Source organism: Temnothorax americanus, unplaced genomic scaffold, assembly GCF_048541705.1.
Source record: "Temnothorax americanus isolate GAGA-0224 unplaced genomic scaffold, ASM4854170v1 Scaffold98, whole genome shotgun sequence".
Lineage (NCBI taxonomy): Eukaryota > Metazoa > Arthropoda > Insecta > Hymenoptera > Formicidae > Temnothorax > Temnothorax americanus.
Window position 1 is genome coordinate 233,042 of NW_027509821.1, and position 13,815 is coordinate 246,856.

General features: G+C 48.4%; 2 protein-coding genes across 6 annotated transcripts in view; both read left to right on the forward strand.

The window, feature by feature from the left end:
* LOC143908517 (uncharacterized) overlaps positions 1–13,815 on the forward strand; it is a 252,120-nt gene that overhangs the window by 44,487 nt on the left and 193,818 nt on the right. The window lies entirely within an intron of this gene.
* LOC143908540 (uncharacterized) lies at positions 5,266–7,489 on the forward strand. The gene has a single exon (XM_077426233.1). It carries the CDS (start codon positions 6,641–6,643, stop codon positions 7,487–7,489), a length of 849 nt encoding a protein of 282 aa, XP_077282359.1. The 5' UTR covers positions 5,266–6,640.

Here is a 13,815-nt window from a genome sequence, read left to right on the forward strand (position 1 = left end):
AAGGGCGGCTTTGAACTACGCAAATGGGCGAGCAACGACTCGGAGCTTTTATCGGATATCGATCCGGCCAATCACGGTCTCGCATGCAATAAAATTTTGCAAACTGATGAACAGTTAAAGATTCTCGGAATTGGCTGGAGTCCCGCGCGAGATGTGTTCCAGTATCGGGTCGCGATCGAAGCTCACATCCCGAAAACGAAACGAACAATTCTCTCAATGATCGCGAAGTTGTTTGACCCGCTCGGATGGGTCACCCCCGTCATAATTACCGCGAAAGTTTTTATGCAACGATTATGGCGTCTCAAGCTCGATTGGGACGACGAACTTCCTCCCGACGTGTTCCGCGATTGGCAGCTTATCTGCACGAATGTATCCGCGCTAAATGAAGTGCAGTTTCCGCGTTGGACAGGGCAGGAATCTGATTCCGTTCGTTGTGAGTTGCACGGCTTCGCTGATGCATCTACTGTTGCATACGCAGCCGTCGTATATCTTCGCGTAATATCACAGTCGGGCGAAGTAACAATCTCGCTTCTCGCGGGAAAATCTAAGGTAGCTCCGATAAAAACGATGAGCGTTCCTCGGTTGGAGCTCTCTGCCGCGTTATTATTAGCTGAGTTAATGGAATTTGTTCAAGAATCGATCGCGGTTGATGTCGTTGCGCGATATTGTTGGAGCGATTCCGAAATCGTACTCGCATGGTTGAGACGGCATCCGTCTCATTGGAAAACTTTCGTTGCGAATCGCGTATCAAAAATTCAATCGCTTCTCCCGAACGTGACATGGCGTCACGTAGCTACCGCGGACAATCCGGCAGATTGTGCATCTCGCGGCTTACTCGGTCACGAATTAGTGAATCACCCGTTATGGTGGCGCGGACCCCCATAACTTAAGCTCCCTCAGGAAAAATGGCCGGAAGGCCTTACATCGCCTCTAGCCGAAACGTCGCTCGAGGAACGCGCAGTCACTGTACACGTTGCGACTCCTACCGTCTCGTGGAATCTAGCAGCACAGTATTCAGAGTGGGCTAAACTCATTCGTGTAACAGCGTACATTATGAAATTTGTTTCTCGCTGTCGTCTTGCGGATGGATCATCGGATCTCGCGCCTCAGGGACTTGCCTTGTCGGTCCACGAATGTCATCGCGCTCGCACATTCTGGCTCAAGCAGATTCAACTTGAATAATTTTCCGCCGAACTTACCGCGTTGACCAACAACAAACCATTAAATGCTAAAAGTCCGCTCTTATCGTTAAATCCATTTGTGGATCACGAGGGATTGCTTAGAGTCGGAGGACGCTTGAAAAACGCTCCGATCTCGTTTAATTCTAAGCATCCAATTTTACTCGCGTCACATCCGTTAGTGACTCTACTCATTCGGCAAGCTCATTCGCGAACGCTTCATGCAGGCATGCAGCTCACGCTCGCAACACTGCGACAGGACTTCTGGATCTTACGAGCTCGAAGCGCGGTCCGATCGATAATTCATAAGTGCGTGGTGTGCACGCGTGAAAAAGTGGTCGTGCCCCAGCAGCTCATGGGAGATCTTCCTACCCTGCGAGTGTCTCCGCCATCGCGCAGTTTCTCACATTGCGGTCTCGATTACGCGGGACCCGTACAAGTTCGCGCTTCCGGGGGCCGCGGAATTAGTTCACGAAAGGCGTATATCGCGTTGTTTGTGTGTCTTGCAACCCGCGCGATCCATTTAGAATTAGTAGGAAATTATTCCACACCCGCGTTTCTAGACGCCTTTTCTCGATTTTGCGCTCGTCGAGGATTGCCGGAGTCAATGTACTCCGATAACGGGACAACGTTTGTCGGAGCCAATAAAGAGTTATCCCAAGCATATCGCGCAGCCGTTAATGATCCGAAATTTCTCAACGCCACCGCTTCCGACAATGTCCAATGGCATTTTATTCCCTCGTCTGCGCCACATTTCGGTGGTTTATGGGAAGCCGGAGTCCGGAGCGTGAAACATCATCTCCGTCGGGTACTCCAGAATCACACGCTCACGTTCAAAGAGCTTACGACTTTGTTGTGCCGAATCGAAGCGTGTCTTAATTCGCGTCCTCTCGCTCCGTTGAAAGATACGCTCAATGATTACGAGGTCTTAACGCCCGGACATTTTTTAATCGGATTGGCGATCACGGTCAATCCGGAGCCATCGCTATTAGATTTGTATGAAAATCGGTTGTCGAGGTGGCAACGAGTTCGACATTTGACCGAGCGCTTTTGGAAATTGTGGCAAACAGATTACGTTAACACGTTGCAGCAGCGTGTTAAATGGCGAAAATTGCAAACGCCCGTGAAAGTTGGGCAGCTCGTTTTATTGCGGAATGCCACAATGCCTCCTTGTAAATGGGAGCTTGGTCGAATTACCCAGTGCCACGCCGGTTCCGATGGATTGATTCGTGTTGTGAATGTCAAAACCGCGACGTCCGAGTATACCCGGCCGATAGTAAAACTGTGTTTGCTGCCGATTGACTGTGAGACGCGTTCTGACGAGACTTCTAGTAGCGATTCGACTTCTCTTCAGCCTTCGCGTCGCTAATCTGTCTGCCACGGCGGGCGGTTCGTGCGATATTCTTGTTACCCTTATTGCTTAAGTCTTGTAAATAAAGTTCTGCGCCAGTATGTAAGTTTGCGTTCGATTAGCTCATAAGATTTCATGCGTTCACATATCGACCTCCTCGAACTGCATCACATTCGAAGTCAGAAAATTTCGAAACTAAAGCTTCGAGGCGGGCGGTATGTTTAGGATTAAGATAAAATCAGGTGGCAAGGCGCTGTCGCGAAAGTAATCGCCCCAGGCGCAAGCACAAACAACCCTCGGGCTTGACTCGACTTTATCCGAGATCACTCGAATATCACGCTTACCGTTTCGACAGCGCGATTGCAAAACGCGCACGCGTATTCCTAAATATGTATACCGCGCAACGCGTTACATCGCGGATCAATGTGATTCGCCCTTCGTGAGGCCCATACCCCCGCCGAGGGTCTCCTATCGGGACAAAGGATAATCGATATCGATCCGCGCTCTCTTCTGTTCTCTGCCGCGAAAAGAGACACATCAAGCCGAGCGTTCGCGACATTGTGCCTATCGGGAGTGGTCTCGACCGCCAGTGCGTGAAGTCCGTAATCAAGTTTCATCGCGAGCCGCATCCGGGAGATCGCCGCGTGAAACATCTCGAATCGCTCTTTCGCTCGTGCCGCGAAGAGTGAGCCGTTTTCCGACTGCGAGGAGTTCGGTATTGGGGAACGCGAGACGCCCTGTGCGAGGGTAGTTTCGAGCGTACAAGTGTTGTCGCGAGCGGCATTAGTCGTCGCGCAATATCTCTCGTCATACGAGATTGACGAGATTTGTTGCCCGCAATCGAGTGGGCAACGCGCACAAACGGATCACGGGATCACCGCGTGCGGTACCGTGATCCTCATCTAAAAGACCGTACAGACGGCTAACGAGACCGTCACATGCAGTCAGCCCGGGTATCGTGATTGCAACAAGTGTTGTGATAACCGAGCGTAAGTGCAAGCGAGCACTTTTCAATAACTCAGCGCAGGGAGCTCGATCCCGATATCGACCCCTCTCTCGCGGCCATTTTGTCGTGCCGCGCCGTTCGTGAACACGGACCATCATCGTGAATGTAAAGCGTATAGTGATTGTGTAAAAAGCGAACTCACTATCGCGTACCCGAGACAACCAGAAAGCCTGAGCATCTCGCGCCTCGTGACCGCGGTCGCTCGTCTGCTTCGCGCCAAGATATCCGTTGACCGCGAACAAGATCTCCGGACGCGAGGGCGGTCATCTACCGCTCTACAAGATTTCCGTTTCGCGAGCCACGCAGACAGAAGGAGTGACTCAAGATTTCCGTCCCGCCATCCCGCGAATGCTTCGGGTGCTCGGGTGCGTGAGTGCGAGAAGTACTCTATGTGCAATAAAGTGTGTTGGTCAGAATAACCCGGCGAGCGTTTTTTGAACCCTCTTTTCGCTACCTCCTTGGTTCTTGCCCCGCGCCCTGGACAGGGTGGTCTCGGCATACTTCGTGTCCCGAGGGTACTTCGGTCGCGCACGAAACAATAACCTAATTTAATTAATGATGCAAACACGCCGTCATCCCCTCCACGCCGATGACGTCATCCCCTCTCCACAAGTGATTTAGAACCGGCATACCGTACCTTCTGTCAGACAATAATTTTATGCACGCGTTCCATACTATTTAGCAACTATGACATTGTGCTCTCTCACAATGATATTAACCTATAAATTTTTAATTTTTTTGAATAACAATTTGATAAGATCTCGTTCTAACTTATATTGTAATAAAAAATGCAATATGCTGTTTTTATTAATATTTATAATACACTACTAAAAAAAAATAGGGAACACTTTTGATATGCTAAAAATTTGGGCTATTTTCAAATTACTGAAACTCAGCGAAAAATCATCCTAGACACAAAACTAAAAAAGCATTTTAAAGCTTGAAACTTCTTATTTCAAATGCTTTTTGTCGATTTTGATTACCTTCTTTGAAAAAAAACGGTACAATGATAAAGCTTGATCCGTCAAAATACAAATTTTTAATGCAAATTTGCTGCGCTACATTTGGCGTGCAAAAAATCGAGAATTTCTATTATTTGTATCTTATGGGATCTTTCCTCTTTAATTGAAGAGGTAGTTGCTCTGATTTTGATTGTTTGTAACTCGTGAAAAAAATCAACGCACAGCATTTTGCAAAAAATCATTGGAGAGCTGAAACTTAACCCTTTTAAACGCTGTTAGTGTTTTTTTCTTAATCTTACGTTTTCTATCAGCAAATCAAATTTTAAAAACATGTAAAAAATCACATATTTTTCGTTTTTTCTTTAAGTCAGTACATTGTCGCGAAGAAAGGTCCAATCAAAATCGCTATAACAAAGTTTTGTAGCCCGATTATACCTCAATTAACAAACAATAACGTATCAGCTAAAACAATTTTGTTCCGTGTGTCCATCGCACTTAAAGTTGCCGAAATTGCTAAAAACTAAAAAAATCAATCTGCTCTACTGCAGTTAATAAAGAAAAAAATCTATCAAAAAATTAAACACGCATTTTGAAGCTTGAAGTTTCAACGTTAACGCGTTATCGACATTTCAAAACTTTATATTTTTTGTTCTATGCTTTAAAGAAGAACACATTATTTTGTTTTTCAAAATTACACTCTGTTTTTTACACTCTGCAAGTCAATAAAAAAATTTTTTTTGAAAAATGTAACAAATAAAAGTAGGACATTTTAACGTTTACCAAATACTTTTATTAAATTTTCCTACGATTTTTTTGACCGAGTTAAAGGATTATGAAATCAACTTCTCACTTTTCTGAAAAATCAAGAGACACGGTAGTGTCCTTCGCCAAGTATACGTGAAACGAGACCGCACCGTGAATCATTTACACGACGCGACAAGTTGCGAATACCCGAGATTTTGAGATTTCGATAACCAGTGACCGGATCAAGTTCTAACTAGACTTAATGGATAGCTTGGACCAAATTTATATATGTGGCGGTCTCCCGATTGCACAATTAAAACGGTACGCGCGCCGCGCGCGCGCCTACCGATCACGCGCCGAGCGCGTGGGCCAGACTACGGCCCGCGAAGCTATACGAAAGCGCCGCCGACAGGTGGCAGACTTTCTCGCGTTTCAGTTCCCGACAGGGTAGAATAAAAGGCCACACGGCGACGGCCTAGACAGCTTTCGACTGCTCTTCGGCTCAGAGCCGAGAACAGGAGAAGCATTTTGGTAACCGATCTCGCCGTCACCTTGCCGCCGCCGAAGCTACGGCCACCACCGAGACGAGCTGCGCCACTTCGCCTGCCGCTACCGCCACAACCTCAGCGGCCCCTGGACTACCGCCCAGGCCAACCGTGGAAGCTCGTTCCGCTCCAGCTCTCGCCGGTGCGACTGACTCGTCCTCCACGTGCGCTCATCACAACGTGGGACGTACGAGTTCGGCGCTACACGTCTCCTCGACTAACGTGGATGGTGCCTCCACTCCTGCCGCCGCTGCCACCGTCACCCTCCGAGCGGGTACACCAGGGGACGCAGACCATCCCGCCTGCGCGTGTACACCGAGGCGTGCAGCACCAGCCATCACGCGGCACTCAGGAAGTGCAGACGGACACGGAGTGGGAGGTCACCTCCTCCCAAGGGACGCAGACCGAGGAGCCAGCGGCACTCCTATCGACACCGACTGCGGAACCGGAGCAGTCCCTCACACCACCGGGGACACCGCCGGCGTGGCGGAAGTTCAGCTCCTTCCGGAGGACCACGACGCAGCCGAGCATTATCTGGCGTGAGCGACTCCGTGACTAGGAGGAGAAGAAACCAATCGGCCCTTTTCAGGGCCACACAACAAGAAGAGCCCAAACGGCCCTTTTCAGAGCCGCCTCCACGGCCCTTCTCAGGGCCTTCTTCAGCACACTGACACACCGACATCTGTATAACAGGACCTAGAATAAACGACCTATTTATTGTACACCTCTGTCTCTCAGCTCACTCGGCGATCCCTCTCTCGCTACGACATATCCTCTGCGAAGGGCACGCGACGCCCCAGCGTAAGTGGCTAGCGCCCACAAATTGGTGACCCCGACGTCGGAGAGGAAGACCAATGTCAAGAGCGAACCACACAGTGGAGATAGAGAGCGACGACGACTACAAAGAGATGGAGGAATTCAACGCAAAGAGAGTGTCAATACGAATTCCCCCTTTCTGGCCGGAAGAACCCGAGCTTTTGTTCGCACAACTAGAGGGACAATTCGTCCTATGCGAGATCAAAGAAGACGATGCCAAGTACGCATACGTCATCTCGCGAATCCAGCCGAAACAAGCCAAGGAAATCAAAGATGTCATCACACATCTCCCGGCAGAGCATAAATACGAGGCAATCAAGAAGGCGCTGATCCAGAGGCTCACGGACTCACAGGGACAACGGATCAGACAGCTACTAGAGCACGAGGAGCTAGGAGACAGGAAGCCATCGCAGTTTCTCAGGCACTTATTGACACTAGCCGGGACCACCGTCTCGAACGAACTCCTACGAACGCTCTGGTTAGGGCGACTACCCCCACAAACACAAGCTATCTTGGCTACACGAACGGAAGATAGACTAGAGGATGTAGCGGACCAGGCTGACCGAATACACGAGGTCAACAGCAAAGCGCCGGTCCTGGCGACAACCGCGCCAACGCCCACAAGTACAACCGCAAACACCGACGAGGCACAAGGGGACGCGCTGAGCAAACAAATAGCAGCGCTCACTCTGCAAGTGGAGAAAATGGTCAAATCCATTCAAGCACAAGGCAGAAACCGCCAGAGAAATCGCAGCCGAAACCGCCAACGCAGCAAGACACCTCGCCGAGACGGGGTGTGCTACTATCACCGCCGTTTCGGAGCAGAGGCACAGAAGTGTACTCAACCCTGCACATTCAAGGCGGAAAACAAGGAGGGCAGTCATTGAGGGCGGCCAATGACAACAGCCCCGGATCCCGCCGCCTGTACGTCACAGATCGCACGACCCAGAAGAGATATCTCATAGACACCGGATCAGACGTCAGCGTATCTCCCTACATCAGTACTCAGGGAGAGAAAATAGCAGGAGCTTATCAACTCTTCGCGGCGAACGGATCCGTAATAGAAACATATGGATTCACCACTCTGCAACCAGATTTCGGATTGAGAAGAGCACACCCGTGGCGATTCATCGTCGCGGACGTAACAGTACCAATAATCGGGTCAGACTTCTTGTCACACTATCACCTGCTACCGGACGTAAGAAATAAGAAGCTAATCGACGGGCAGACAGGACTCGCGGCGCCCGGATCCACTGGCACGAGCAATCTGACATCAATAAAGACACTGAGGATAGAAACGGGATATCATGATATCCTGGCCAAGTATCCAGGAATCATGAACCCCAGCACTAAGACCAAGCTAGGAAGGCATAGCACTACACATCACATTAAAACAACACAAGGTCAACCAGAGGCCTGCCGTCCACGCCGACTGGCTCCGGACAAACTCCAAGCGGCCAAAACGGAGTTCAATCTCCTGCTACAAGAAAGGATAATAAGACCTTAAAAAAGCCCATGGGCATCACCACTGCACATGGTACCGAAAGGAAACGGCACATGGCGAGCCTGCGGAGACTACCGCGGAGTAAACGCAAGGACAGAGGCCGACAGGTACCCGGTACCTCACATTGAAGATTTTGCGCAAACCTTTCACGGGAAGAGGATCTTCAGCACATTGGACCTCATACGGGCATACAACCAAATACCCGTAAACCCGGACGACATACCAAAAACGGCGATCACTACGCCCTTCGGCTTATTTGAGTACCTCTACATGCCATTCGGACTTCGCAACGCAGCACAGACGTTTCAGAGGTTTATAGACGAAATACTGAGGGGCCTCAACTTCTTTTATGCCTACATCGACGACATCATCGTAGCATCCGACACGGAAGAAGAACACAGAGATCACCTACGCCAATTGTTCGAAAGATTAGAACAATACGGAATAAAGGTCAATCCGGCAAAATGCGTATTCGGCGCGAAACAAGTAAAGTTCCTGGGATACCTGGTATCAGCTGAGGGTACCACACCATTACCAGAGAAAGTAGAGGCAATCCGAAAATTCCCCAAACCTCAGAACATAAAGCAGCTACGACGATTCTTGGGCACGATAAACTTTTACCGCCGTTTCATTCCAGGCACAGCAAAGGATCAAGCCCTGTTGAACGAGATGCTCAAGGGGCCTCAGATGAAAAACAAAATACCAGTCCCATGGACAACGGAAACGGAGAAGGCTTTCCAGAGCTGCAAGAATAGCCTATCTCGAGCTACCGTACTGGCACATCCGGACCCGAGAGCAGAACTAGCAGTTACGACAGACGCCTCAGAACTGGCAATAGGAGCAGTAATGCAGCAAAGAACGGACAAGGGATGGCAGCCACTCGCGTTCCTGAGTAAGAAGCTCAACCGCGCACAGACAAAGTACAGCCCGTACGATCGCGAGCTTCTAGGGATATACACGGCAATAAAACACTTCAGACACATGCTTGAAGGAAGGGATTTTGTGGTATACACCGACCACAAGCCTTTGACATACGCCCTCAACCAGGATCCTCTACGCAGCTCACCACGGCAGACACGACACCTCGAATATATCGCACAGTTCACCACGGACATACGACATGTGTCAGGAAAAGACAATGTCGTAGCCGACGCATTATCGAGGGTGGATGCAGTACACCAGGCCATCGACTTCGAAGCACTGGCCAGATCACAGAAGGAAGAACCTGAAACAAAAGAGCTAAAAGAGAGCAGCAAATCACTTAGGCTCACAGAGATTCCCGTCCCAGGAAGCAAGACGACCATACTATGCGACACATCCACGCCAACAACCCGACCTTACGTGACAAAACCATATAGACAGCAGGTCTTTCAATCCCTGCATGGTTTGTCGCACCCAGGAACGAAGGCAACGGCCAGGATGGTAGCAGAGCGATACGTATGGCCGGGGATCCAGAGAGATTGCAAGCAGTGGGCACAGGCATGCACTCATTGCCAGAAATCCAAGATTACCCGACACAACAACTCGCCAGTTGGGAACTTCAGGGCTCCGACGAGGAGATTCGAACACATACACGTCGACCTGGTGGGGCTTCTTCCGATGTCGAAAGAATACAAGTATTGCCTGACCATCATCGACCGATTCACACGATGGCCAGAAGCAATCCCGGTGCCCGACATAACGGCAGAAACAGTAGCCGAACACATATTTAGAGAATGGATAGCGAGATACGGCACTCCGACCAGGATAACAACGGACCAAGGACGCCAGTTTGAAGCAGACCTCTTCCGGAAATTAACACGTTTGAATGGATCCAATCACATCCGGACAACAGCCTACCACCCAGCAGCTAACGGGATGGTAGAGAGATTCCATCGACAAATGAAGGCAGCTATAAAGTGCCATGAAACCACACACTGGACCGAAATATTACCAGTAGTACTAATGGGCATCAGGGCAGCTTGGAAGGAGGACCTAAACGCAACACCAGCGGAACTAGTGTTTGGAGAATCAATCCGCTTACCAGGACAATTCCTAAGCACGCAAGAGACAACAAGTAAAGCAGACACAGACGACCTGATAACGAGATTGAAGCAGACGACAGATCGGCTAAGACCGAAAATCAAACGCCATGGTCAGAGGTCTACATTTGTCTTCAAAATCATGCAAACAACGCCAAGAGTGTTCCTAAGGCATGACGCACCACATGGGGCATTGCAACCCCCGTATGACGGCCCATACGAGGTTGTAAACCGAGGTAAAAAAACCTTCAAACTAAAAATTAATGGTAGAACTATCAATGTGTCAATAGATCGCATCAAACCAGCCTACACCTTGGAGGAGGACAGTCACAGCCAAACAGCCAAGGAAGACGAGAAGGCAGAGCAAAAGGATCAACCAACCACAGAGGTCAAGACCAGAGCCGGGAGAACATCAAGGTCTCCGGTCCGATTCAACCTCGCTTAACCCAGGCTCACCCTCAACCAGGGGGGTACTGTGGCGGTCTCCCGACCGCACAATCACGACGGTACGCGCGCCGCGCGCGCGCCCACCGATCACGCGCCGAGCGCGTGAACCAGACTACGGCCCGCGAAGCTATACGAAAGCGCCGCCGACAGGTGGCAGACTTTCTCGCGTTTCAGTTCCCAACAGGGAAGAATAAAAGGCCACACGGCGACGGCCTAGACAGCTTTCGACTGCTCTTCGGCTCAGAGCCGAGAACAGGAGAAGCATTTTGGTAACCGATCTCGCCGTCACCTTGCCGCCGAAGCTACGGCCACCACCGAGACGAGCTGCGCCACTTCGCCTGCCGCTACCGCCACAACCTCAGCGGCCCCTGGACTTCCGCCCAGGCCAACCGTGGAAGCTCGTCCCGCTTCAGCTCTCGCCGGTGCGATTGACTCGTCCTCCACGTGCGCTCATCACAACGTGAGACGTACGAGTTCGGCGCTACACGTCTCCTCGACTAACGTGGACGGTGCCTCCACTCCTGCCGCCGCTGCCACCGTCACCCTCCGAGCGGGTACACCAGGGGACGCAGACCATCCCGCCTGCGCGTGTACACCGAGGCGTGCAGCACCAGCCATCACGCGGCACTCAAGAAGTGCAGACGGACACGGAGTAGGAGGTCACCTCCTCCCAAGGGACGCAGACCGAGAAGCCAGCGGCACTCCTATCGGAGTCGACACCGACTGCGGAACCGGAGCAGTCCCTCACACCACCGGGGACACCGCCGGCGTGGCGGAAGTTCAGCTCCTTCCGGAGGACCACGACGCAGCCGAGCATCATCTGGCGTGAGCGACTCCGTGACTAGGAGGAGAAGAAACCAATCGGCCCTTTTCAGGGCCACACAACAAGAAGAGCCCAAACGGCCCTTTTCAGGGCCGCCTCCACGGCTCTTCTCAGGGCCTTCTTCAGCACACTGACACACCGACATCTGTATAACAGGACCTAGAATAAACGACCTATTTATTGTACACCTCTGTCTCTCAGTTCACTCGGCGATCCCTCTCTCGCTACGACATATCCTCTGCGAAGGGCACGCGACGCCCCAGCGTAAGTGGCTAGCCCCCACATATAATAAAAGTGTTTTTATTTTTCTGTTACGTGCTCTACGGGCGGAGATATTGCGATGCAAAGTCCAAATGTGGAAATTTTTATTTAAGAAACGTCCACGTCGTCGTCGTCGGACAAAAATGGCGGCTGGTGTGTTACTTTCCCATTTTTTACACAAGAGGGCAGTGATGCCCGTGCAGACCGGACACTGCAGTGCACTGTCGCAGTGCGTGACAGCATATGTATGTACGTGTTCTGCGTTCTGCGCTCAGTGCAGATAGTGCGTTTAATCGATTCAGCGCACTGTCATACTATGTTTACGCGAGCATTACTTTTGTAGTAACTTACGATTATTTCTTTGCGTAAATAAGGTTTTGTAGTATAACTTACGATAATTCATTCCGTGTAAACGAATAACACTCGCATAAACATAAGTTAGTTATAACCTAGAAATAGATAGTGACAGTCGTAACCATCGCCGCGTGATAGATAGTGATAGTGAAATATATATTGACGGCAGGGAACTGATGCCGAGGAGATCTTTAAGAAGGAAAGTATATCCAAAATCGCACACATATCTTTATGAACGTGTGGCAAGCACTATTTTTCTGAAAAATCTATCGAATTTATATGCACGTTTAACAGGCACTATCGCGTAATAAAGATTTCTCTGAAGTATGTTTATTATTTTTTAATAATACATTTTGTGTGGTAAAAAAGATTCTGAGAAGAAAAATTGTTACTCATGTTTCGTTTGTTTCTAATTAATACTTGAAATATCACGATGTCAATAAGTAAGGAAATGATATTTAAAACGACAATTTATGGATATAAGTACACTAGCTTGATACACCTGTGCTTCGCTACGGTATGCGAAGGATTCTATAATTCATCTCCAAATTTAGATTTACCTTTTTAAGGGTTGATTAAGACAAAATCTTGAATTATGTTTTTAAGCATTTGTATGAGTAACCCTTTGTAAGCAAAAACCAAGTTGATATCTCAACGGGCTTAAGAGATATTGAGGAATCCGTGAAACACATTTTACCCTTTTTCATCCTGTTAGGGGTCAAATTTCTAAAAAATTTTTTTAGTGAGTGCTTACGTCATGAAAGGAATACATTACCCGAATTTCATGTTTCTAGGTTCAGGGGTTTGGGCTGAGCGTTGATTAGTCAGTCAGGATATTTGTCTTTATATATATATATATATATATATATATATATATATATATATATAGATTTCGCTTCTTACTTTAATTAGATATTATATTATGTTATTTAATGTAATATCTTCAATATAGTATCTGATTGATATATTTTATATTCAGTAGAACAAATTAATAACAGTTTTTGCTTGCAATTCAAGATGTAATTGGTAATGTCAATCCATAGCCCATTCGAAAAATGTTTTGGGATAAAAATATAAAAGAGCTCCGTAGTTATTGACGCTGTTTTTCAGCCAATTCCCTTTAGGTTTTGTAACCAGAGTTTTTTATTTGTTTTTTTCTGGAAAGCTCTGAAGTCCTTTTCCGTGTATCGGTCGCATTATTAGAAGACCATCAAGATCAATTCACAAACCCACAAAAAAAAAGTTGTCTGCGCCATGGACTAAACCATGGTATTCTTATGTATTTTTGCCTGCTGAAACCGAATATGACCTCAGTTTTGCCCCTACATATCAGGATTTTTTTCTACAGCCAAAAACATCTTGAAAAATCCATTAAATCGTAGATCCCACAACTTAACATCAAACTCCGTAGCTCACTCAACTCCAACAGCCAAACTAAAAATGCCATAACTTTTTCATACTAATCCCGTAATCCTGGAACCCTATACCTGCAAGCCCCATAACCTCATGACATCATAACCCTTGGACAGAACGAGGGATATACGAAGCACCCCAATAAGGAGTTTAAAACCGTACTGCAACGTCCACGGAGTAAACTCTGCAAACTATAAGAATTAAAAAGTATACATATTATAGGCTAATTGCAGACGTACATATGTGCTAGTAAAGTTACATCGAACAACCGCAACGCGGAATGGCACTGCACTGTGCGCCGGAGTGACGCGACGCTTACGATTTTCGTATTTTTAACTATGTTCCATCATTTAAAAAAAATTGAAAAAAATATATGTTATAGTTATAGAA